This window comes from Clytia hemisphaerica, unplaced genomic scaffold (genome assembly GCF_902728285.1).
Source record: "Clytia hemisphaerica strain Z4C2 unplaced genomic scaffold, Clytia hemisphaerica genome assembly, whole genome shotgun sequence".
Lineage (NCBI taxonomy): Eukaryota > Metazoa > Cnidaria > Hydrozoa > Leptothecata > Clytiidae > Clytia > Clytia hemisphaerica.
Genome location: NW_027103900.1, coordinates 1,271,336 through 1,297,110, shown reverse-complemented (window position 1 = coordinate 1,297,110; position 25,775 = coordinate 1,271,336). Strand labels below are relative to the sequence as shown.

Sequence of the window (25,775 nt, the reverse complement as noted above, 5' to 3'; positions counted from 1 at the left end):
AAAATAACTTTTTTATGGGACATTCCCATGCAAAAGAAGCAAAAGAGTAAAAAAAAAAAAAATGAAAATGAAAGAACTAAAATTAGCGAATGTGATTTTTGAATTCCTCATCCTTTTTCTGATAAACATACAAAGTTTCAGATTTCAAATACATTTCCCTCCGTTTCCAGACACATTTGTTCATCAATAGTTGCAATTTTGTTTTCTCCCGTCGGCAAACAATTTTCAAAATGTTGCAAAATGTTCGGCATTTTACCAATAGACCTTTTCGCCTTTCCGTCCGCCATCTTGAATTGTATGCAAAAATACAGGAACGAAAATACCGTGGTTGGATTTAGTTGGAATGTATGCAAAACATATGCAAGTTTACACAAAGATTAAAAAGACAGCAAACAGTGAAAATTCCAAGCATTTTTTTGTGGCCGTTATACGGCCAAAATATTCAATTTTGAATTGAGTTTCAAAACTCAATATTTAGAGAATTTTTATTTTGTGTACAAAACTGTCAAAAAGATGAAGATAGTGAGCAAAATCAAAATGTATTCTTTCTATGATGATTGAAAATAAATTTAATTCAATACATTTCTTTCTATTTTCGCAAATGCAATGCTTAATCCTTGAAAATAAACCCTTCATAAGTGGCCTTGAGGGGTTTCATAAAAAATTTTGGTTACTTTTGAAAGCCAAAACTCAATTTCTAAGTCAAAAAACGGTCAGTGACCAGAGTGCTTGGAATTTTGCCTGGCAAAGCATCTTATAAATAAATATTATAATCATTAGAACAATAAAAGATGAGATTTCTTAATCCAAAAAGAAATATTTACAGAACAACAAAAGCCTTTTAGGAATTTGTTCTTAAAGACATTGCATATTCTGTTTTCATGCCATTAAAAAATTCCACGAAGACGGAGTACACACATCAAACTTTCAAAACATGCAAACTGAAAGCAGTAATTATGACGTCACACTTTATCAATGTTTTGATTTGATCATTTGGCGGCTCTATTCCCAGGAGAATAATTTGCCGTCAGCCGAATAAGGATTGTTTTTTACCTTCGCGGGTGATTTTTCAGTTTGAGTTTCTGTCTAATGTTATGGTCTTTTGAAGTGCTTGTTCTAAGAGATGAGTGAATATAATTGTTTTTAGTTTTCAAGAGAAGCAAATTTAATCTTTCTTCTACAAGATTACACTTTAATATAATGCCAATTATGCATGTAAGTTTTTATTTAATACTTTCTTTTTGCATATGTTTTGCATACTTTCTAAGGGAATTTCACCACGGCAATTCGGCCACCATAATTTTTGCATACAATTCAATATGGCGGATGGAAAGGCAAAAAGGTCTATTTGCCGTCTAGCCCGTGTCCACAGAGTGTTATATACCGCTGGAAAGCGAAGATCACGGGCTTTCCTTTAGTAGAAACCGGAACGCTTTAGCATACATAGAAAAAAAGTTTGAAGGGTTCAAAGTTCACGGAAAAATGAAACATTTGGTTTGACGTCAACAAAAGTTGCATGACTTCTGGAGTCGCTAAAACAACAGTATATAATGAAAGTAGAAAATAGGGGAAAAAGAAGAGACAGTGCATCCTGGTGCCTGGAGTATGATATCGTTTGCCAACCATATCGAACAAGTCAGTTCATGAAATTGCATATAGATCTGTGTTTGTAATGTTGCATTTTTAACGCTTTCCTCAGCCTGCGCTGCAATTTTTCACAACGTTCTCAATGGAAGTGTGGGATTTATGAACACCAACTGTGACGACCAATTTTTGCAAATGGAAGCAAAATAAGGCAAAATCTGGCATATTTGAGCAAAGTTGTGGATTTCTTTGAAGAGTGATTGTGAATAATCGCTACCGTCAACTTAGCCTGGATATCCAAGCTCATAATCTTAGAAAAAAACAAAAAATACCTCACCTCACAAAGTTCTAAGATTATAGAGCTTGGTGCAGATAGATTAGTCTGGCACCCTTGTTGACTGGACTATCAAAACTTTGGAAACCCAGGCAGACTACAAAAAACGTTTCAAAACTACTTTAAAAACTACTTCAAAACATCAGCAACATTTATAAAGGCTGTGGCTGTTTGAGTCCTTTCCAGCGGCCATTTTGTTTAGAATTTTTTTTGCAATGTCAGCTTTTTCCATAAATTATGCGTGCGCCTGAAGCGCTAGGAGTTAGTTCATGTAATGTTTCCAGCTCACCCAAATAGAGACTAATACGCATGCGTAATATGTCGTTCTTTTAGACCACAAGTAGTTAATTCCCGTGACAATCAAAGAGGAATGAATCTCTAGGGGTGGAACAGACAATTTCGGTCGGGGTTGTGGATGGCAAAATATGAAATTTGTCGTTCTTCAAATATTTGTCGTTCTTTTTGTCGCTTTTTAGTAGTTATTTGTCGTTCTTTTTAGATGATATGGAAACGTTAGATGAACAGTCTCCTAGATATCAAGCTTTTGCTGCCAGATAAGCTTTAAAGGGACATAACAGTACTGGCGAAATTTATAAACAAGCTGTATGCAGCGGATACAAAATCAAAACAAATGTCACCTGTCAAAATAAAAAATCAAACCAAATATGGCTAATTTTGATTGTTCAATTGTTTTACAAGTTTGTTTTGTACACGTGATTTCAATTGTTCTCTTTAATGACACGTGGTTCGCACAATGTTTACATTTTACTACTGTAATGTCCCTTTAAAGCCATTGACCTTTTACATAGTTATGATAATGTATGGCAATCTCCATTAACCCGACTTCTACCTCGACCCTGACCCTTGAAAAAGGCCGACCCTCGACCCTTGGAAAAAAGCCGACCCTCGACCAAAGTAAAAAAAGGATGGCGAAAAAGATGAGCATATTTTTTTTATTATAAGTGTCTACTTTATAAGAATCAAATCAATTTCAGAATTATTTGCGTTTTCACTGTGATTAATGTGAGCGATAACTTCTCTTTTTGAGATGTGAGCGACCATCTATCCCATGTCATCTCAAAAGTAAAGTTGAAACCGAGCTTTCTTCCTCCGACTTTATCGATAAAACGAATTTAAAATCTACACATGCGTAATTTTGCTTACTTAGGGATATTTCAATAGGAAGCTCTGCGGGCCATTCTTAGCGACAGCTACTTGCTAGTATATGTCGATAATGACCTTCATTTTTAAGGAAATATTTAGTCGCAATTTTGCGATTCTTGTTCCTAATAATTTTTGAAACTTTCACTATAAAGCATTAAAAAGCTTTAATCAGCATTTAGTCGTTATAAGCATTTGTAGCGGGTGGCAGTTAGTGAAAGCTATGGCTAGTGTAAATCTGGTCTGTAGATTTGATGTACAGCCTGGAAAATAGTAAAAGAGAAAGTATTCCAAGGCTGGGGATGTAAACAATGCGAAATCTGAAATCCTTGATCAGATCAGTTGACAGTTGATTGAGAAAGAAAAGTGAAATGTGACATTCTCCAGACCAGACTTAGAGGATTGAGTAATCCGATTCCCGGGGAAATCCGAAAAAAACGGCGACTTAAACCGGCACTCCTTCCGATTGATCTTAAAACTGAGTAAAATTACTAAACTCACTCAATCACTTGTTAAACCGACCCGATCACCTTTAAAACCGACCCGACTAATTTTAGCGTATATTAGCGAGTCAGGAAAATCTTTTTTTGGATATATTTAAGCGAATCACGATATTACTACAAAAAATTTCGCGTGGATAAATTTTAGCGAATACTCGTATTACACATTATTGACTGAATTCGTTTTCTAGCATTTCTCCTTACACTGAAACCCTTCCTATTGATAAAAATGTATCTAGGCAATATAACCAGAAATTTCGCGCGGATAAATTTTAGCGATCTGTCGATTCGGTGTGTTTTAGCGAGATTTATTTTAGCGAAAAAAGGGAAAACTCGCTAAACGCTAAGATTAGTCTCGCTTAAATTTCTACTTAAAAAAATTGGAAAGGCCAGTTTTAGAACATATCTCTAATCTAATCAATTATTCTCAATCAATTATATATTTAGGCCTCGCCAGTGGATGCTGCTGTGGATGGTTCAATGTTCAAAAATAAAGAAAATATTCAAAATGTCTGTGACCAAGCTTTGGCGATTGACTTTGGGTGTTGAATCCGAATTTGAAAGTTACCAGAGGAATGTAAAGAGATGGAAAAACAGCTTTTCTGATTACTCAAAGTTCAACGATCACTTCTATTGAAAATTCAATTGTAAAAACGTTGATTAGGTCATTAAATGAAAGTCAAGAAAAGACGGCTCGCCATACAAATCGGACGGTTTCTACATGATTTGACGATAAAATGAAAATTTGTTTTTCCTTTTTTGCCGATAACTAGTTCAATTTTTAAGAATAAGGAGCAATATTTTTACCAATGTATAGTAAAAGAAATTTTTTAACGCAATGATATTAAATTGGTTCTTGTAAAACTGTCAGAAGTCGGGTGAAATCAAGATGAAGTTGAAATTTTCTTGAGCTCTAGCTTTCCATATTATGGTGCGGTCATGATGCGGTTATATCAGTATTACTGACAGTAGAATCGATAGGAAATTCTGAGCAAGAAAATATAGGTACCTTTTTACGATGGCCCCTAAGGCTCGCCACGCACTTCCAGTTCTTATAAAATTTGTGAACTAGAACTGTCTAGGAAGTGCGGATGACACTGCGCACTTCCGAGTTTTTTTGTGAAAAGTTTCAACTCTTGTTATCTGATATTCCGATGGCGTATTGGCGGCCGCCCACGCTAAAGCTCTAAAGGAGCGGGCCAATATACCATCGGAGAGAAATAGTAGTCATCCATTGATGTGCCGACATAAGTTTAGCCCTCATTTTCGGGGCCGTGCTGAACGCTCAAAAATTGTTTTTTTGAGATCTGGCGCCTCAAAAAGACCGTCAAATCACTGTCGTTAGTTTACCACGTCATGAGTATGTCGGCAAAAATTGCAAACAACATGGCTGATGTAATTTTCAAAAAATGTGTTCTGTATGGTTGTTTTTGGTTTCTTTTGATGGATTCTTTGTAGTTTAACTGTACTTATCACTCCCTGAATATTAGATTTAGTATCCAGTGTAATTTATGTATGTGCACCAACTCAAAAAATGTGTTTCTACCACAGAAAAGTTGATAATATCATAACTTTTGTTTTTGTTTGTTTTGATGGCTGATTTTTTCTGCACTTTCTCAAATTTTATACCATGATCAAAGACCAAAGAAACTAAAGCAGGTATTTTCCTATGGGCTTAGGCTTTTATCAGCAACTTTCATGTTGTTATCTATCTTAGACCGTCCTCCAAATACAACTGTTTTCCACCGGCCAACAACCGACACACCGACTTCAGTGTTCCAGAACTGAAGTTTTTTGGATAAAATCTTTATCAAACTTCACAAAAGTGTTCATTGAGGGTTAGTATTCATTTTCTATAGCTTTAGTTTTTCTTTTAGTGTTATATAGATGATGATTATGACTTTTCTCTTCTTTCAGGCTTTTTTGTGTACAATGTTATTTCTATTTTGTTTTTGCTTCTGTGATCAGTTTAAAGAAGGAAAAATAATTATTTGAGTATTTCTACATGCCCTCCTTGTGAAAAGAATGATAATATTTTGCATGATTCCTTCTCCAAAAAGTTTTGTATTTAACTTTAATTTCGTGAAACCTTTTGAAGTTTTTTCTGAGCCAAATTTTGTCGGCCATGACACCTTCCCTGTCCATATTGCACTCGGGCCCATTTTTCTAAAAAATTACGCGGTCAGGCGAAATTCCGTAATGTATTTCTTCCAGATGTTGAAAATTTTCCCGACCTTCAGAGCTTTAGCGTGTCGGAAGAAAATTTCTACATCGGGTGCCAGATAACTCTTGTTGCGCTCAATCAAAGCGACAGCCTGAAAAGGATAAATTTATGTAATTAAGCCATACCATAAAATACTGATTGGGTAACGGCCTTAAAAGATATTCCTTTTTGCTTTTAGAAATTCAAAACAAAATTGAAAAATCTCTATTTATTCAACTTTAATTGTTATTTTATTGAATGGTACTTTTTCACAGGTCAGCGATAATTGTGAAACTTTGCAATGACATTCCACACTTTTGAGTACTGTCATTTTGCATCACTATGTAAAAAACCCGAAAAAAACAATGGGCAAAACCCAAGAAAAACTGGTAACAGACGAACGAACGGACGGACAAACGAATGAACAAATCAAGATGTCCGAGATTTTAGTACTGAGCCCCTGGGAGAGAAAGGAGAGCTGTACACAACAGAAACTAATAATTTTATTTTTCAGTACTGTATTTGTTTCAATTATGCTACAAGGGCGGATGCAGTTGATGATTCGCTGAAAAGTAAAAAAAAAAATACCATTAAAAACTATTCATATTATTAATGGAGCAAAAATGAAGCATCCACTTTTAAAATAATGAGTACCTAAGATAGGATCCGACCTTCATCTAAGTGGAAAATACTTACCTTATTATACGAATATTGCTAGTCATTTTAATAACACGAATTGAAAAATTTCGTATTAATAGGCCGTTGAATACTTGTATAGTAATATTCGTGTCCGTATTACTTCGAATGTCGAATATTTAGAGCAAATATACCCTTTGTTTTGGTTCTTTATCAGGATTTTAGTGCTTGTTGTCCAGAAGATTTCAGCAAAATCGAAGAGGGTGAGGTATCACACCCCGAAGACTCTTGTTTATTTGAGGGGGCGTTTATTTAATAATTTTCCTTTTAGGAGGGGCGTTTAAAAGAAGGGGCGTTTATTCCAAGTATTACGGTAATAAGGTAGTTAGTTTTAGAGAATGGTCACTGGGGTAGAAAAGATTGAAAACGACTCACTATTTCCAGTTTGGAGGTAAGACTCTTTTGGTTTTGTAGTATCTTGCCAATCTGTGGATTCTAGCTTCAATCAGAATAAGTCTGAATTTTGAGTCACGATCCTGAAAATAAGAATGAAATTAAATGAGAATGCCCTGATTGAAGCTATGTTGTTTAAAAGTGCAGGAAGCTAATTGTCTTGTCTGGAAATCTCAAAAGTAAAACTTTGAAACATAGAACATAATATTAGGCAATAAAGAATTGACAGTTTAGTATGACAGCCTTCATTGTTTGCCAAAAATGGCAAGATTTTTTTTAAATCTTCTGTTAAGCAAAAGTGACATTGTTGTATATACCTTTCTATTTCTCTCAAGATGTTTTCGGACAGAGACAGCTTTCTTGATCAAACAGTATAAGTCTTCTGGCAATGATGGAGCCAATCCTTTAGTCTTCAAGATACGAAGAATTTTATTTCCAGTAACATATCTGACTTGCGCAACACCATGAGAATCACGAAGGATAACACCTAGGTAAACAGAAGTTGTTAGAATTGAATTTTTAAATCTTTTTTGAAGTTTAAAATTCCTATAGATCTTTAGAACTCGTGTTACAACTTTAAAAAATTTGATTTTGTAATTTTGTTATTTTAGGATAATATTAAACACAGATATGATTTCATGTTTAAGTTGCAAAGTATATACCAATTTGGGATGGGGTCAGACCCTTTTTAGCCAACTTGTAGATTTGTTCTTTGACATCTTCAGATGTCAATTTCAACCACTAAAAGAAAAGAATAAATGTCAATAAATAAACGCCACAGTATACATCTTTTTAATTAAAAATTTTAACATTCAATTTTAATTTGAATAATTCTCCAGGACAGATCTTTTGAAAGTAGCACAGGTCTGAAGATTTTCTGTAAAAGTGAACTTACAGTGGGTACACTTCTTCGGTATGGAAGTGCGGATCCAGAGATACCTTTTCTATAAAAAAGAAGATTGTAGAGCTTGATTATACTTTTATCTAGTTGTCTATTTGGGGTATTAGTTTTTTTAATCTTGTCACACTTGTTTTTAAATACGCATACTCTAGTACACATGAGTTTCGGAAATATTGCCAACTCAGCATCGTTGGATCTTTCAATCAAAAATCAAAACAAAACCTTTGTAGATAAAAAGTTTGTTTTTCATTTTTATTTACACCAGCGCTGATATGCAAATTTTTTTCATGAACAAACAGAAGAATCCCTCAAGATGGTCGGAAGAATCATTATTCACAGAATTAGAATTTCAGCATTTCTGCTGGATCGAAAAAAGATTTCTTAAGAATCTCCTGCACTGCTTAGCCTGGTTTATTTCATTGTCTGCAATTAAGCAAGGCTAAATGAATTAACAGGAAAATCTTGTAAACAAACATGGTGTAAAAAGCTGTAAAACATTTTTCTAAATTTCTTGATCTGGATTCAAACAGATTCAAATATTATCATTTCTCAGTCTTTTTTAAATGGACAAAACAATTTATCTTTAATTACTTTTGTTCCAAAATTCTGAAATAACCAAAAGGTGTAGGATTGCTCCGCAACAATAATTAAATTTCGATTTTGTACCATACTACATAGGTCTGCATCTTACAAAATCTTATAAAATTGGTATGTTTTAGAATTATGCAAAACTAATTGAATCAAATAATCAAACAAATCAAAATAGATACAATGGTAGAAGTCCAAAACAATGAGTGATATATAATACTGGATTATATCAATTGTAACTCTAAGGGGCAATACCCAGGCTATATATATATACTAGGGTTGGAGGATGCTGGCAGTTAGTCACACTAGGAAATCTAGCTTTCAGAAAAAACAACATCAGTCATCTACAGGATGTATTTGTACAACAAGGATGAGACTTACCTGAATCAAGTTTGCAAGACAATTAATTAAAACTTGAAAGTTTGAAACAAAATAAAATGTGCAGCAACCAAAATATCAACCAACCAAATTTTATCATTCAATTCCCGAGACAGCGCTTCGATTTTTAAGGCCTTGTTTATACGCAAAAGTAAAAATAATTTCGCACATGTAAATGGGTCATTGTTTGAGGTCCAGCAAAATTTCCGGGAAATAGCCTATCCGGCGGTGCGCTAGTGTGACTAACAGGCTGGGTATCTGTATATGCGGACCGATCCTTCTCCTTAAGTTGTTTTATTTGTTCTAAATAGAAAAACCGGACCCCACCTTCAAATTTGAGAAAAACCAGACCCATCTAAACATTTGTATCCACGTTTGTAAATGGTTTTAATGGGATGAACTATTTCATTACTTCAAATATCAAAATAAGATAAATTGTGAAAGATGTTTGCCAGCCAAGACCTTTACAGCCGGCCATTACAAGACACAGTTGAAAGTGTCCCAAAGTGAGCAGTGTCCTAAATAGTCAGGCAGCTGAGGTCACATAAAAAAGTGCAGTAGCTACAAAGTTTGCGAACAAACTTTAAACAGTTGTTTTCAATAGATACGACCTTTCTGAACACAAAATCATCAACCGGACAGTTTGAAAATAATTACCGGACGCGTCCGAAAATATTTTCGTATTTGATGACGTCACAAGCAAAATGAAAATTTTTATGAACAAAAGCATAGACATATTATATACCAATCGACGCGTTTTTTGACGTAGATTAAGAAAAAGGTCAGTAACTATGTCCGAAAATTTGATAATAAAAAGTTACAAGCTTCCGAAGTTTTGATGACGTCATATTTACACTTTCTTTAGGATCGATTTTCTCGAGTTAGGTTGAGAAATCATATATATCCTCTTAAAAGTCTTCTACATCGATTTTTGAGAGCTTTCGAATGGCGGTCTTAGATTTCAATTTTGATAAGTTTGAATTTTTGATTTTTTTTTCGTCTCGAACAGGTAAAATTGACGTTACGGACATAAAGGAAAAGCGCTCTAACTTTTTATAGCAAAATTTCCAGATATGGTTACTGACCATTTTCTTAATCTGCGTTAAAAAACGCTTCGATCAGTGTATAATATGTCTATGTTGGTTCTCAAAATTTTTTTCAGTTAGCCTATGGGCACGCATGACGTCATCAGGTACTAAAATATTACCGGACACGTCCGGTAAGTAATTTCAACAACTCCGGTTGATCGTTTCTAGATATTTAGGTTGTATATTTTCAATCAAAAGTGGTTTGGGATTGTTCGCACCCCGTCCAATTTTTTTGTGACCTCAGCTGCCTGTCTAAAAGAATTTAGTAGGCCATGTTTGTTTTGGATTCTAAAACACTAGCCATTGTATAAATCCACACAATGAAATAAACCAGGCTACAGAAAATTCTTCTGACAGTTTGACCAATCTTTTTTACCTTTTTGTTGGGTTTATCACATGTTTAGTTATTTCTTGCCGTAACAAGAAATACTCCAATACATTTTGATTTCCAAGCTTATCTTAGCTATTTTTTGCCAAAACAAAAAATACTCCAGACATCACATGGTAATACTCAGAGCTATTCCCTGCCGAAACAAGAAATACTCCACACAACAATCATAAAATTTGTAAGCTCTTCGTAAGTCTGGTTTGAACATGGAACATTTGTCTATAAAATAATTTTCAATGCGACCAAAAAATGATTTTCTAATCAGGGAAAAGTTTACAAAAATACTGAACGGCTCGCTGATAGGTATGAAAGACATTTTTACTTACCCCTTAGCGTGCATACGACCCATCTTGAGTTCTTGTTGGCTTGAAACGAAAGAACGATGAAACGTGCAAAGATGTGAAATCCTTCAAATAATGTAGCCGTGGTCATGCTGAGAAATTCCATCGCCCTGTTCTCCTTCTTTGTTATTCTTTGGTAAAACTGACCACTTCGACATTCCATTTCTCTAGAATAAAAAGTTTGTCTTTCTTATCATGGTAGACGGGCTAACCTGTTTCGAAGATTTTCGAAAAAGCTACCGCGCGGGTCGTTGATTGGTAAATTCAATGTACACTCAGGTGATCGCATGAATAAGCGAAATTGAAAGCGGGAGTCAGGAGTTTATTAAAAAAACCTGCACTCTTCCAAAAAACACAATCAAAATTGTATCATAAACACTTTTCAGTAGTGTTAAAAGATGGGAGAGAGATACAGCTTCAGTTTGACAACTTTCAGGTATGTTAACTAACTTACTTACTCACAGCATAATTCAAACCCTTTTCTGGAAGGAGGGGGGATAACCTAAAAATAGAAAAACCAGCCAGGAAGACGACCCCCACACTCACATCACCCACTCACTGTATTGCCTGAACTTACTTCTCAGGCCACTTGGCGATTTTGAACTTGAAAAAGTGTTGAACATGACCCAAATCTTACCTATGGCGTGCATGCTGAGACTTATGGGGCCGTCGACATTCGACTTTCGAATTTTTTAAACGGCATTTGGCCGTTAAGGGGGGGAGGGGGTCGACCATGTGCCGTTAAGGGAAGGTCGAAAATCTCTTTAGGGGTCAACTCACCACATATCAATTCTTTTCACCAGAAAATATCGATTTTTGAGACGTTTATTCCATACAAATGTTACTTTCCATATTTCTTTTCCTCCTTTTATCAACTAAGATCTGCTAAAGTCGCACACCTAAAATATTCACTTCGCTATTTTTTAGAATAATTTTAACCGAAACAAACGACCCGATGTTTATGTCTCGTGTTCCATTTGTTTAGACGGTCCGCGCGGCCCTTGAATTTCGCAGACGGTTGGCCTTTTTTCTTTGAAATGCCGCTATTCTTTTGATTATGATTACGGAGATAATTAATTCGCGCAACTTTGGGAAAAAAGTTTAGAAATTATCTCCGTTATTTTTAAAATGTAAACTGAGCGAAGCCGTAGCGATATTAAAGATGGCTGACGAAACATCGATGAAAGTGAAGGAGAAAATTTAGAGTTTCATCGATTTTTGACAATTTTTTAACTTTAGAGAATTTGATGGCCGTTAACGTAGAGGGGGGGAGGGGTCAGAACCATAACGGCCAAATGCCGTTAAAAAATTCGAAAGTCGAATGTCGACGGCCCCTATGTTTTCAGAGAGGCAAAAATCCAAAGTTTTGTGTCCTGAACTTGGCCCGTAAAATGCTTGAGGTTTTTTTGGGCCATAGACTACTTCTCCCTTGTTTTGGTTTGTTTTTGTGATCTCGCTTAGTCTCACTTATGTTTAAGATTCTAGGCTTGAAAACAAAGGTAAAAGAGATACAGGCAAAAGTTGAGGTATAGTGGTCATTATTGTACATTGATCTTGGTTGCTGTACTGACAGTCAGGTACATCCTGGCAAATGAACGGGGTATTTTTCACTTGCGACCATTGGCAAATAAACGGGGTCGAAAACGAATGTGACGTAATAGCGCCGAATACCCAGTCAGACCTAAAGCTCTAAAACAGCATCTAATAACATGAAAACCAGAATATGATTCTTCAATGGGAATCAAAACTATAAAGTGCACTTACAAACATCAATTTGTCAGATCTAACAAAATTCATAACGGCACTGTCATCGTTGACAATAAATCAAACAATATTCTGTCAAGAGCCTTGTGAACATTCCAACAACTTGCATCGAAATGATCTATCACAGCTCAGTCTACCATTTTTAGCGCGGTCCGAGGATTGAGCCGAGAACTCTCGCAGAGCGCCCGAGCTCCCGCGCGGCGCACACCGCGGGGATGAAAAACTTCAATCTGTCAATCATTTTCTCAAGCGAAGAGTAGGCGAAGCGATTCTAGCTTTACGATAGTGTCGCGGATTATCAATGGATAGTATTCAATTATCATTATCCCTTTATTTTCATTCCTAGAACTTTTGCAAAAAAAAGGAAAAATAGAAAAGTTGTATTTTTTACTGCTCTATTCACATACTGAATTTGAAAGATCTTCTATGTGGCGTTTTTTTGCAAACTTCAAAAAACTGATTTTTGTCCCGCCTTTGCGGGATTTTGGCTCAAGTGCTTGAGTGCAGCATAGGGTACAAAGTCCAAACATGCGTTTCCCGTAATTTTTGTGTGAAGAGTTAGGTCTACACTGCCAGTTTAATTGAACCGGGTTGGAAATATTTTGCTTCATTTCAAAGAACTGCATAGATGAAATTTTTTTTCCATGGGTCAATTTTGTCTTCGAAGATTGAAGAAACTTTTAATGAAAAAATAAAGTTCCCAGTTTTCTTCTTTTTTTCCCTTTTTCAGTTTGAAGTTCATTTTTATTCATTTTCACGCTTTTAGCCTGAGACGTCCTATCTCATCACCCCATTCATTTGCCAGGCTGTGCCTGACTGACTGAGAGGTGACTGAGTTTCGATCCCCACTACTTGCAGCGGTTCACTTGGCAAGTGAATGAACCTTCGCCCGGGTCAACCCATGCCATGTGAGGGGAATTGGGTAGTTAGTTCAAGGTGCTGACGGGCACTAATTGAAACCGTCTATAGTTGCAAAAATGGGCCTCTCAAAGCCTCCTCTGCTACTCAACCAAATATAAAAAGTTGAAGCAGGTTGAAGGCATTTTTGGCCAGTATGGATTTCGTGTAACTAACGCCAAAGATCTTCGGCGTACACAACTGAAATGTTTTTGGCGCATTGGCGTAACGGTACTTACAAAGATTGTTTGATTTTCAGTTGTCGTAAAGTAATAATTCCAGCTCTGCGTGAATGACTCCATAATCCATCCATTTTTAGCTTTCATTTGGCTAAATTTGCTTTCGCTCGCTTACGCTTGCGTCAATTTATTAATCATGTTGGCGCATGCGCCTCTTTTCCCATCTTCCACCCTTATTGAAAAATTGAATGTTGGTACAAAAGAAATTTTGCTTGGCGTGGGGCTTGCTGTACGGAAAAATATCTTTGGCGCAAGATTTCGTGGAATCCATACTGGATTTTTGGAGGCATTTGTCTCCGTTATCCTGTATTTCAATGCAGTTTTCCAGACTAAACAAGACAAACCAAAAGATAATGACATCACATTGAATTGGTCTATACCAAAGTAGTACAGGAAGAAAAAGGGAACCAACAACTGTTCTCCATGCATGTTCTAAAAAGCAAAACAATGGAAATGCGTCAATACGTTCAGCTGACCAAAATGACACAAAAATGACAAAATGGCCTGTCAAGACTTTTTTAAATCTTTTTGTTTAGTAAAGCACTCAATCTCAAATAAAAAGTACCTTCAGTTAGGAACATTTGGCGAGTTCCTGTACGCAATCAAAAAAACCATAACATCACTCATTAAAAAATGGTGTTTGTGGTGAGATTGCATTGAAAATATGCAAAACCTATGCAAAAAGAAAGTTTTAATATAAAACTTACTACATGTATAATTGACATAATAAGTGTAATCTTGTACTGTAAAAGAAAGATTAAATTTGCTTCTTTTGAAAACTAGAAATAATTATATTTGATAATCTCTTAGAACAAGCACTTCAAAACACCATAACATTAATAAAGTCAAGCTGAAAAATCACCAGGGAAGGTACAAAAATAATCCTTATTCGGCTGACGGTAAATTATTCTCCTGGGAATAGAGCTGCCAAATGATCAAATCAAAACATTGATCTGAACCGCCTGATTTACAGCGGCTTTTACCAACATGTTGTGCTTGACCTTGTATATCAAAACAGGGGTTTCATAATTATTGCTTTCAGTTTGTGTGGCAGAAGGACACTTAGACCAAAAATCCTTTTAAGTACTTTAGGCGTACAATCTTTTGCGATTTTGCGAATTTTGGCCCTTTTTGAGAAAGTAAAATGTCTTTAAAAATTCTAGGAAGGGCCATTCGCAAAAGTTTATGCTCGCAAAAGATTCTTGACAAAATAGAAAATTTGTAGAACTTCAAACTTTGAATAAAATGTAACTTTTATGGCACTTTTTAGCCTGCTAAAAGACTAATAAGTCAAAGGACAAATGTTTCAAGCCAATCCAAGAAGTATTTATCCCTCTAAGCCATGAGGGACATTGAGGAAATTCTCAATTTCAGGTCTTGATTTGCGAAAATTTATGCTCGCAAAAAAGATTTTTCCATAAAATTTGCGAAAGTAAATGTTGTGAATTTTGCAATTTTTCGTCCTCTTGAAAGTTTCTGGTCTGGAAAGTTTGTACGCCTAAAAGTAATCCCTGGAAAATCACACATTAGTATAAAGTACAGAAATTAATTAAGTTTGGATTGTGTAAATCTACACCAATCAGTAATGTCTGTCTGCTGTAATCTTCAAATTTTTCCAATTATCTTCGTTATTAAGAAATGAAACAAGTGCACTAATTACTACAGAGCTAATGTAGTAAGCTAAGAATTTTCATTAAAACGCAAATGTGTTAAATCTGATAAGATTTCGTGGCACAAGGAAGATACAACGGCTGATACAAGAATTTATGCGGAAATATTTTCCCGATCCCCCAAACATTCAAGTAATTCAGAATCGGTTGACCAAACTTTAACTTTTTTTGTCTTGAGAAACACCAAATTTTAAAGATCTTCTCCACTTAGCCTGGAGCGACCAGTTATTGAGGAAGTCATTGAAATTAACTTCAATTATCAGACTGAAACCAATAATGATTCAAAAAATCAAAGCACTTTTGGTGGACATCAAACATAAGTGTTGGACATTTTCAAAGATTATAATCAAAGCAATCAAATTTTACCTTGGATTTACCAGCTTGATAGAAATTCATTTTTGTGTTCTTTACGTTCTGTTTTTAATTGCTTCATTGCCTTCAGTTTGGTCCAATTGTTTCAATTGTGAATTCTGATTGAGCAAAATTATCTGGATTATATACGATACTACAATCAGCATCATAATTGACCAGTTTTTAAGGAGGATGAAGGGAGCCATCCAAAAAACCCTGATTGGAGGGGGAGGTTTTTTTGAAGTATTTATATTGAGATTGCTTCCCTGAAATATCTTTGTGTGTAATTGGAATGATGGTTGATTGACTGCTATTTTTTGCAAGTTCAGAAATGTTTTGTTTCTTCATCCCAATTGTATTTTTTCATTGATGCTCTATTCCCCATAAATGTATATTGCTTGTTATAATATGATAATATTGTTTTTTTACAGCCCTTCTGGAAAGCTTGTACAAATCGAATATGCTTTAGCTGCTGTAGCTGCTGGTGGTCCATCAGTTGGATTAAAAGGTCTGTCATTCGTATAGGTTTACAAGAATTTATTAGGGGAGGGGGTAGAATTTTGGCGATGATGATCGCCACTTCTTAATATAAAGGATAGTTCATATTCTTTAATTTATCTTTTCTTTAAAACAATCTGAATTGAAAAATGAAAAACATCAAGTAACATCTGGTTTGAGATCGATTTTAAAATTTGATTTTTCTTGATTATTCCTATTTGATCTCATTTTTTTTATTCAGCCGTGAATGGTTCAGTTATTGCTGCAGAGAAGAAACAAAAATCAATATTATACGATGAAAAGACAGTATCAAAGGTATTATTGCTTTTACTCCCTAGAAATTCATTCTAATAATTTTAAAGTTCAAATGAAAATGTATGACTTTGCCCATGACTCCTGTGAATGATAACATGCTAATCATTAGCGGACTTACCTAGAAGCCCGTTCCTGGCCAGTGATCTGATAAGGGGGCTTTTTTACTAGCCTTTTATGGACAGATCGAGTATTTAAAAGATTCCTCCTTTCTAGCACAATTAATTTTACATTTTGATAAAAGAGTGATATTCAGATATCAAATATTTTTGCCAATGGTATGTCCATATTTGTTGGATTTCAACGGTAGGCAATGTCCAGTAAATCACATAAAAATGAGAATAAAATTACACTCAAGAACATAAAACGCTTATTAATGATCTCATTGTGCACTTTGTATTTCAGATTGAGATGATAACAAAGCATATAGGAATGGTATACAGTGGGATGGGGCCAGACTTCAGGTAAGATTATCAAAAAACCAAAAGTATAAAGAATTGACTTCACCATTTCCTTGTTATTCCTTTTAATGGACCTACTTGGAGTTTTTAACCTGTGTTCGTCTGTTCATCTGTTCGTCCGTTTGTCTGTTACCAGCTTTTCTCGGGATTGAATCATAGGAATTTTGTGATTTTTTTGTACAAAGGTGCAGATTGGGGATTGCCAAAATGTGACCGAATGTGACCTGAGCCCGATTTTCGAAAAAAATTTGGGCTAATTTGGGTCAAAAATAGGGTTTTTTGGACTTTGTCAAAAATCTGTTCATTAGTTTTTCCTAATTTTTTGAACGAAGACGTAGAATTACAGTGTGCTAAATATGAAAAAGCTCATTTTTCGAAAAAAATTTGAGCCCAACTCTGCCCAACTTGCAAAATTTTGAATTATTCATAAAACTTGTTGTCTTTCCCTTTTATTGTTAATATAACAGATTTTCAAGATTTATTTTATGGAAAAAAAAAATTTCAATCTTTTTAAAAGGTATCCCGAAATTCGTAAAAATTTCGAAAGTTTTTACCATTAAAGTTAACCATTTATTTATTACAAAATTAACTGACTTATTTTCTTGTACTGTTCAGGCTGTTAGTCTCAGAAGCACGTCGAATTGCAGTCAATTACAAACTACAGTACGGAGAATCCATCCCAACCTCACAACTTGTACAAAAAGTAGCTTCTGTCATGCAAGAATATACACAATCTGGGTAAGTTTTTACCACAACCTCAGACGGACCTTGGAAAACCTCGAAACCTGGGAAATGAAGGTTTTTTTTACGGAAATCTCTTAGGGGAAAAACCAAGGAAGCCGAGGGAATCTCTTTTCAAATTGTTGATAGCTCAGAGAAACTTCTTGTAACAAAATGGCTTGTATTTTAGGGTGGAGTATCTGGTACTTGCAAAGTTTTTAACCTTTGGGTTTACCATGTTGACCCATCAGAAGCTTTTAAAATTAGAAATTGATTAGAAGGCTTTAATCTTTTTTTTTAATTTCGGCCTACCATTGTGGATTATCCTATCAACGTTGAAGCTATAAAATTAAAAGAATTATACAGAAAATCTTCAGAAGGCATTTAAAAAAAAGTATTTTCAAAGCTGCCCACCAGCCATTTGTTGTTCACGAAACTTGAAAAGTACATTATTCAATTCATGCTTAACTCTGAATTTCATGTGATCTGGAAATGTTTTCAATTCAGAAGCAATCATTTGACCGAAAATATCATCTGGATGAGTGTCGTGTTGGGCTGTGGTGGATGTCACGTTATTATAAGTTTTCCTCCTCTCCGTTTGTGGATCCTGTCGCTGTTGTTTAATTGTAGAGGAGGAAGAGAAAGTTTGTTGTGGTGTTTGATTTGACGTGTCGAGATTCTCCGACACTGAAATAGGCGTAGGGTGAAAATTTGTAGCGACTGCTTCATGTTGATTTGAGTTTTGACTAGACGCTTGTTGTTCGCCTGATGGAATATTATGATTTGAATGGCGATGTTGAAAGCTCGGATTATCTAGTGTATTTTGGTATTGTATGGGTTTTTCGTCGAATATCTCTTCTTCTTGTAAATACGTTGGATCCACATTTCCATAATGATTTGTATGGATGATGGTCAAACTTTCTGTTGAATCGTCATCTGATTGGTTGAAATCTTCATCACCATGGTTACGGTATTGTCCGTCTTCTTCAACGCCCGTTATTTGGTTCCGCCCTTTGTATTCTCGTAAATGTTGATTGAACCAATGAAAGAAATCGTATGCATCCAAATCACGTTTCGTTTTCTCGATTTCTTTCAGGTTTGCGTTACTTAATGCCTTCTTGTAAGCGACGCGTTTACGGCTGTACCGTTTGTAAAGTATGACGAATTGCCGTTGACCCATCCCTGAAGTAATAAAGAAAGTTCCAGTTAACAATTTTTTTTGTGTCGCCACTTTGAAATCTGAGAGATTCTATAAACTGTGCTTACGACTTCTATATAGTTTTTGGTTTAGTTTTTGTACAACTTCGTGAACTTGCATCGAGAATTTATAGTACTTTACGTATGATAACTGGAAAATATCGAAAAACAGAAATTATATAGATGCATGACCAACAACCTATTCAGAATTATGGGAGAGATTTCGTCAGATTTCGTCCATTTTGTTTTGATCACTGAACTAAGTTTGCTTTAAGTGTGTTACAATTCGCGTTTTACTTGTCCCCATTCAACCAACGCTTCATTTCTCTAACACATTACACATTTAATTGAGTTTCAGTGACTTGAAAATTGCTTTTACCTTTTGGTAATTTCAATTCTTCATCCACTCGTGCCCATGCTTCTTCTTTGATAGACGGTTTCTTGTAAGATGAAAGACTTTTATCGTACAGGCATGGATGTTGTCTAACACATGCTGCTATGCTTCTCTCCCAAACCAAATTTCTGCTGTGAATATCCATTCTCTGAGAAAACTTCTTTTTTGTTTGTTTTCCTCTGAATCCGAAATCTCTCTTCTCGGCAATTCATATAGTACACAACAATTTGGTTGTTTGAAATTTTTTATCAGAACAGAATTCGCTGTTTCTTTTATAACACACACATATGTTTCTCTCGAAATCACCACATCTCAATCTCACTATTTTTTCTCATATCACACACTACTTTTTTTTTCTCATGAGAAAATTCTCTCTTCTCATTTATAATAAATGAAAGGTTTTTTATCTCAATAATTTCGTCTCCTTGACGATGGATTAAATTACATAAGAAAGTTCATTATGTTATATGAAAGTGTTTACAGGAAAAAGTATGTGATTTCTTTTAGAAAGGAAGTTTGCTTTTCAAGTAGTTGTCAAAAACAAATTGAGGAAATTGAGAAAAGGAATCTTTTCATTCATGCGTGAATTTCTTTTCGCGTGATTTTCAACACTTTTATACAATCCTTAGGCTACGTCATATCTTCCTTCATTTTGAACATTACACGTTTTTTTTTTATAAGAACAAACTATATAAGAACATAAGGCTTCGAGGCCCAAACATTTAAGAACATTCTAAGAACATTCTAAGGCTTTGGAGACTTAAAAACATGCATTTTCTTAAGAAATTACATCAAAATGCTCAAAAAATGCTGAAAATAAGAACATTTTAAGAACATTTTTAGGCTTCAAATCCAAAAAACTAAGAACATCCGAAGGCTTCGAAAATTTTTGACGTTCTTATAAAAAAAAAACGTGTAAACATTGACGTGCCATATGTCGTTTTATTATTTTCAGGGAAACAGCAATTTTTGCCATTATATTAACTTTTTCAGGATGTTTCAGCATCAATAGGCCTCAATATTTCTTGACATCTCAAAGTCATTTTTTCGCGAAGTCTCAAAGTCATTTTTTAACTTTTCCTTTTTTCTCAATTCATTTTTAAGCATTTTTATTTCATAAAAACTATGGAATATTGCAATTTTTTAAATAAAGATCCAAAACTGTCAGTCTGTAAATTTGACATTTATTTTTTTAACTGCCCCGATCGTGCAGACGACGAGCAAAGGCGACAAAATAACTTTTTGAGAAGTGATACTTGGAGATACCGTAGAGACATCGCGAAAAGATGAATTTGAGATGTCGCGATAATTTGACTTTGGGATGTCGCGATAATTTGACTTTGAGATGTCGCGATAATTTGACTTTGAGATGTCGCGATAATTTGACTTTGAGATGTCGCGATAATTTGACTTTGAGATGTCGCGATAATTTGACTTTGAGATGTCGCGATAATTTGAATTTGCCTTTGACTTTGAGATGTCGCGATAATTTGACTTTGGGATGTCGCGAAAAGTTGACTTTGAGATGTCGCGATAATTTGACTTTGAGATGTCGCGAAAAATGAATTTGAGATGTCGCGATAATTTGACTTTGAGACATCGCGAAAATTTGGCTTTCAGACATCTCGAAAAGTTGACTTTAGGATGTCGTGAAAAATGAATTTGAGATGTCGCGAAAAGTTGACTTTGAGATGTCGCGAAAAATGAATTTGAGATGTCGCGATAATTTGACTTTGAGACATCGCGAAAATTTGGCTTTGAGACATCTCGAAAAGTTGACTTTCTTAGGATGTCGTGAAAAATGAATTTGAGATGTCGCGAAAAGTTGACTTTGAGATGTTGCGAAAAGTTGAATTTGGGATGTCGAGAAAAAATGACTTTGAGACTTTGCGAAAAATGAATTTGAGATGTCGCGAAAAGTTTACGTTGAAATGTCGCGAAAAAAAGACGTTCAGACTTTGACATTCCGAAAAGGTTTTAATAAAGGCCAGAATTGTTATATCCCTAAAAATAATAAAACGACATATTGCACGTCACATTAAACTCCTGTTCTTTGGGATATGCGCACTGCTCTTGTTTTGAAAATTGAATTTCTCCGGATACATCGCATGCGCGATGGCGTTCTGATGAAACAATAGAGAGTTTCGAGACCTAAGCCAATCAGCTGTGTTTTAAATAGGGGGAGGGGGATGTTAGGACTAATTTTTTACCATTTGTCAAAAGTTGCCTTTGGGTATAAAAAGAAGAAAAATTCATGTAAAAACCCTGTGGCACTTTTTTCAAGGTTGCCACGGGTAGGGTGCCACCACCGCTACGCCAGCAAAATCGAAATTTCAAAAAAATTTTAAACATAGCGAAGTGACCCCTCATTTGAAAGGTATTTTCATGCTGATTAAGAAAATCAATATTGTAAAGGTGAAAAACACTCTAACAAGAAATAACTTAAGAAAAACGATCAAAAAATTGCGTTTTTAGCAAAATTCTCAAAATTTTGCCAACTGTCGGAAATTACTTTTTGTGACAGTGTTATTCAACCTCATTATATTGACTTTCTCAATCAGCATGAAAATACCTTTCAAATGAGGGGTCACTTCACTATGTTTTGAAAATTTTTGAAATTTTGATGATTAACATGATTTTTTCTTCTTTTTATACCCAAAGGCAACTTTTGACAAATGGGCTAAGAATTTATGCCATTTTTGCAGAATAACACCCCCCCTATTGTAAACGTTCTTTTATTTATATCTCTATTGATAAACTTCTTTTGTTAAAAACTTCTATTATGTTTAATCTTATCAAAGGCAATATATTCGAACTGATAGCCAGGTACTTCCAACTTAAACAAATTAAATTTGTCATTCGATTCGAATTTAGCTAGAGTTACCTTACCTTGAGTTACCTTGAGCTTCTTTCGTAATATCTTTACGCATCCATCCTGTGAGGACCGATGTAAATTTTCATATTGATGATGCTGTTTGTTTCAGCTCGTCTCATCATAGTGTAGCCAGTCACAAGTGGCTCGTCGGGAACTGTAAAAAGATATTTATCCAGCTCAGTTTTGAATTTCAATTTCTTGCACCCAGTGAGATCCCTCAGACGTTTTGGCAGCGAGTTGAAAAGCCTTGGTCCTTGGACTTTAAAACTTGAGTATATGACTTTTTGCCAGGGCCCCCTTTTCACTAGTGGTATGTGACATTTTCTTCCTTGTCTGGGATTGGCATAGAACGTGATTGTCCCAGGATTTGGGACAAGCTTCTCAATAATACACCAAGTGTATAATATATCTTTCACGCCTTCTCTGCAGTGAAAACAGTTTTAATGTTTGTAGTCTTTCCCAATAGTTTTGTGTAGGTTTTTAATCCTCCTTGTGAATGATTTTTGGAGATCTTCGATCTGCTGGATCAGATTAACTTCATTGGGTGACCATAGTTGAGAACAGTTGTCGATGTGTGGTTTGACTAAAGACTTCCAAAGAGTGAGCATGACATCATGTTCTCTTGAGCTGAATGTTCTCAGAATCCAACCAATGAGTATCTGTACTTTTTCTACAATGGTTAGAATATGTTGGTTGAATTGACATGGTAACACCAAGATCCCTTGTTGAAGATTTGGTTTGGATTATCTTTCCTTCACCTGTGAAATAACTGGTGGCTGGCCCGTTTCCATAATGGAGATGCTCGAACTTTTTTCCATTTAACATCATTTTGTTTATGGTCGACCATTGATAAACATTGTTAAGGTCGTTTTGTAGGTGAAACTTGGTCAATGATGTTTTGGATTCCTTTCTTTACTCGTGTGTCATCAGCAAAACTTGCAAGTTCTGCTTTGGTTGTCCCTTCATCAATGTCTGATATCATGATGATGAAGAATAATGGCCCAAGAACCGATCCTTGAGGTACTCCTGATTGAATTTTTGCCTGGTACGACTTGTGACCGTCTACAAATACTACTTGGTTTCTGTCTTGAAGAAATGACTTAATCCATTTAAGTAGTTTGTCTGTTATTCCAATAGATTTCAGTTTTGATAGCAGTATCCTGTGGTCGACTTTATCAAATGCTTTTGAAAAATCGAGATATACAACATCTACATCCAATCCTTCTTCTAGTTTTGATAGGATACTGTCATAGTGGCTGAGTAATTGACTAAGGCATGATCGCCCTTCCCGGAAACCATGCTGTGTTGGGTTTGAACAAGTCATTGTTGTTGATAAATTCGACTATCTTCTTTCGAACTATTTTTTCAAACACCTTGGTGAGATGGGACGTAAGTGATACTGGCCTGTAGTTAGATGGCTCTCCTTGATCTCCACCCTTTGATATTGGTGTGATATGATTTCTTTTGTGAATCTCCTCTGCTACTCCATGGTTCAGACAGTTCCTCCAGAATATTGCGAGTGGCTTAGCAAGTTCTTCTTTGCAATTTTTCAGCAAAATCGCAGGAAATCCATCAGGACCTGGAGCAGAGTTTGATGACAATGTTGAGATTGCTTCAATGAAATCTTTTTCGTCAAAGTCTATGTCTTTTAGCACGTTTGGACATATTGTTGGATGAGTGACGTCATTTTCCGATGGTACACTGAAAACCGATGTGTATTGGTCTTGGAGTATATTAGCAATACGGTCAGCATCATATATCAAAGAATTATTTTTGTCACGCAGTGGTCCAACTTTGGATTTTGATTTACTATGCTTTTTTGCATATGCATAAAAAATTTAGGATTGTTTTTTATTGATTCTGTTGCCTTCCTTTCCTGGCTTTTCTTCTCTGATTCGTAGGATAGCTTTAGTTTAGTTTCAATGTCTATTAATTTTTGTTTGGATTTTGCATTTTTCATTGGGTTTGGAAATTTTCTAAAAATGTTTTTTCTTTTTCTGAATAAAATCTTTCGCTCGCGTGGTATCTTCTGAAATTTTTTAGTGTTTGGTTTTCGTTTCGTGGCTTACGAATAATTATAGAATTCCGTAGTACAGTAATCGTTTTAGGGAAACCCATCAAAGATATATAGCCATTTTATTGTCAAAAGAATAAGAACAGCTGTGCTCTTTGAAAAATTTGGACAATATTTTTCTCGTTTCCAAATTTCCAAATAGACGTTATTTTCCAAAAATTTGTAGCCATCGACTGTTCTTAGCATTTTTGAGTTTTTAAATGTCTTAATTTATCATTTTTTGCAATTTCCTTAGAAATCGGGTGTTTTAGAGTCCATAAAGCTTTTAAAATGTTCTCAACTTGTTCTTGACTTTTGGCGATTGAAGCCTTATCTATAGTTTGTAGATAATTCTACCGTTGAAGACCGGAGTTAACTTTCAGATACTCTTTTTCATTCTAGGGGTGTCCGTCCTTTCGGTGTATCATTGTTAGTATGCGGATTCGATGAAGAAACACCATCTCTTTTTCAATGTGATCCTTCCGGTGCTTACTTCGCCTGGAAAGCCACCGCTATCGGCAAAAACTACGTCAACGGAAAAACTTTCTTAGAAAAAAGGTATGTTTTTAAGGCCCACGTCCCTAAGTTTGCTTATACATCTTCGGAAAAGTTATACCGTCCCATATTCGTCGATTTCTTCTGTATCGACACTGTTTCCACTGTTACAGTGGAGCACATATATTTTCTTTTGTCAATCCTTACATACCGCGTGTCCGGAAAAAAGCAGAATATAATTATTATGTTATTGTTTTTTTCGTTTATTTATAAAATTCGTTCCGCTTTCTTTCAGACACACTTGTACAGGGTCCACGCATAGCCCGATACAATGTTTGCGGAAAAAAGCGGAACAGAATTTACAGTGATTTTTGAGGACATGTCCATGTATAGCCATGTTAAATGTATTCTTTCCTTCTCTCATTTGTAGATACAACGATACGCTGGAATTAGAAGATGCCATTCACACAGCTATCTTGACTCTCAAAGAAGGTTTCGAAGGACAAATGAACGAAGATAATATTGAAGTGGGAATATGTGATAAAAATGGTTTCCGTAAGCTTACACCTAGTGAAATAAAAGACTATTTAGCATCCATTCTTTCTTAATCTTTATTGGTGTATCGACCATTCTTCATACTAAAATACCAAGTCAACATCGAATACTGGAATCAGGATCCTGTCAGCCGTATGGATAATCGATTTCATTTTTCAAAGAACGACGATTCAGAAATTCGTAGCATTGTTTTTTATATTTTCAAATATTTAACGTTAAAAATACATTGAAAGTGCGAATTATAATTGTTTTGTGTTTATTTCTCTACTGATTCTAATAAAATCGTGAATGATGAATGTTTCAATATTTTAAGCAGTCGGCCCCTAAAATGAAGGTCAAATTTGATTAAATTGACTCTAGCATCGCACCAATCACCGTCTGTTACTATTTTTGAATGATTTGGTTTTTTCCTTTCCAAAGATCTTTTTCAAAAATTCTGATTTCAACCATGCTAAATTAAAATCGTTTCCCATTTTCTTAATGGCCTCCCAAAATATAAATTCGGCAACTTTCTAAAGTTATATTACATCTATCCATAATTTTACGCCAATAAACTTTTCAAAAAATTCTTCCATCAATTTTTAGCAGGAAAAAAATATTTGACGTAAGAGTTCTGACCAAAAATATATATTTAATGTAAGATGTTTTACGTAAACTTACTCAAAAAAATATCATCGCGTTTTGATTGGTATCTAGATATTTGCGGCGGGGGGAAAATCAAAACAAAACCAGCCGAAAA

At 35.1% G+C, this 25,775-nt stretch overlaps 3 protein-coding genes across 3 annotated transcripts; 1 reads left to right on the top strand and 2 right to left on the bottom strand.

The window, feature by feature from the left end:
- Positions 1 to 6,283: 6,283 nt before the first annotated feature.
- Positions 6,284 to 10,647, bottom strand: LOC136808851 (small ribosomal subunit protein uS15). Its single transcript, XM_067065412.1, has 6 exons — positions 10,541 to 10,647; positions 7,767 to 7,815; positions 7,534 to 7,612; positions 7,189 to 7,358; positions 6,854 to 6,954; positions 6,284 to 6,347 (listed from the first exon to the last, which is right to left on the bottom strand). The coding sequence occupies exons 1-6, from the start codon at positions 10,561 to 10,563 to the stop codon at positions 6,314 to 6,316; spliced, it is 456 nt and encodes a 151-aa protein (XP_066921513.1). The 5' UTR covers positions 10,564 to 10,647; the 3' UTR covers positions 6,284 to 6,313.
- A 179-nt stretch (positions 10,648 to 10,826) lies between these two features.
- LOC136808850 (proteasome subunit alpha type-2-like) lies at positions 10,827 to 25,281 on the top strand. The gene is made up of 7 exons (XM_067065411.1): positions 10,827 to 10,991; positions 15,908 to 15,984; positions 16,216 to 16,289; positions 16,692 to 16,750; positions 17,363 to 17,485; positions 24,389 to 24,544; positions 24,912 to 25,281. The coding sequence occupies exons 1-7, from the start codon at positions 10,954 to 10,956 to the stop codon at positions 25,087 to 25,089; spliced, it is 705 nt and encodes a 234-aa protein (XP_066921512.1). The 5' UTR covers positions 10,827 to 10,953; the 3' UTR covers positions 25,090 to 25,281.
- On the bottom strand, positions 17,485 to 19,383 carry LOC136808849 (uncharacterized). The gene is made up of 2 exons (XM_067065410.1): positions 19,044 to 19,383; positions 17,485 to 18,649 (listed from the first exon to the last, which is right to left on the bottom strand). The coding sequence occupies exons 1-2, from the start codon at positions 19,201 to 19,203 to the stop codon at positions 17,868 to 17,870; spliced, it is 942 nt and encodes a 313-aa protein (XP_066921511.1). The 5' UTR covers positions 19,204 to 19,383; the 3' UTR covers positions 17,485 to 17,867.
- Positions 25,282 to 25,775: the final 494 nt, after the last annotated feature.

Bases quoted from the DNA above. Each gene is read 5' to 3' on its own strand.
- LOC136808851 (XM_067065412.1), bottom strand. From the start codon at position 10,563: ATGGGTCGTATGCACGCTAAGGG. The intron at 7,816-10,540 runs GTAAGTAAAAAT...TCTTTTTTATAG, and splicing joins GGTCGTATGCACGCTAAGGG to AAAAGGTATCTCTGGATCCG. The intron at 6,348-6,853 runs GTGAGTCGTTTT...TTTACTTTTCAG, and splicing joins TTACCTCCAAACTGGAAATA to CGAATCATCAACTGCATCCG.
- LOC136808849 (XM_067065410.1), bottom strand. From the start codon at position 19,203: ATGGATATTCACAGCAGAAATTTGGTTTGGGAGAGAAGCATAGCAGCA. The intron at 18,650-19,043 runs GTAAAAGCAATT...TTATTACTTCAG, and splicing joins AGAATTGAAATTACCAAAAG to GGATGGGTCAACGGCAATTC.
- LOC136808850 (XM_067065411.1), top strand. From the start codon at position 10,954: ATGGGAGAGAGATACAGCTTCAGTTTGACAACTTTCAG. The intron at 16,290-16,691 runs GTATTATTGCTT...TTTGTATTTCAG, and splicing joins ATGAAAAGACAGTATCAAAG to ATTGAGATGATAACAAAGCA. The intron at 24,545-24,911 runs GTATGTTTTTAA...TCTCATTTGTAG, and splicing joins AAAACTTTCTTAGAAAAAAG to ATACAACGATACGCTGGAAT.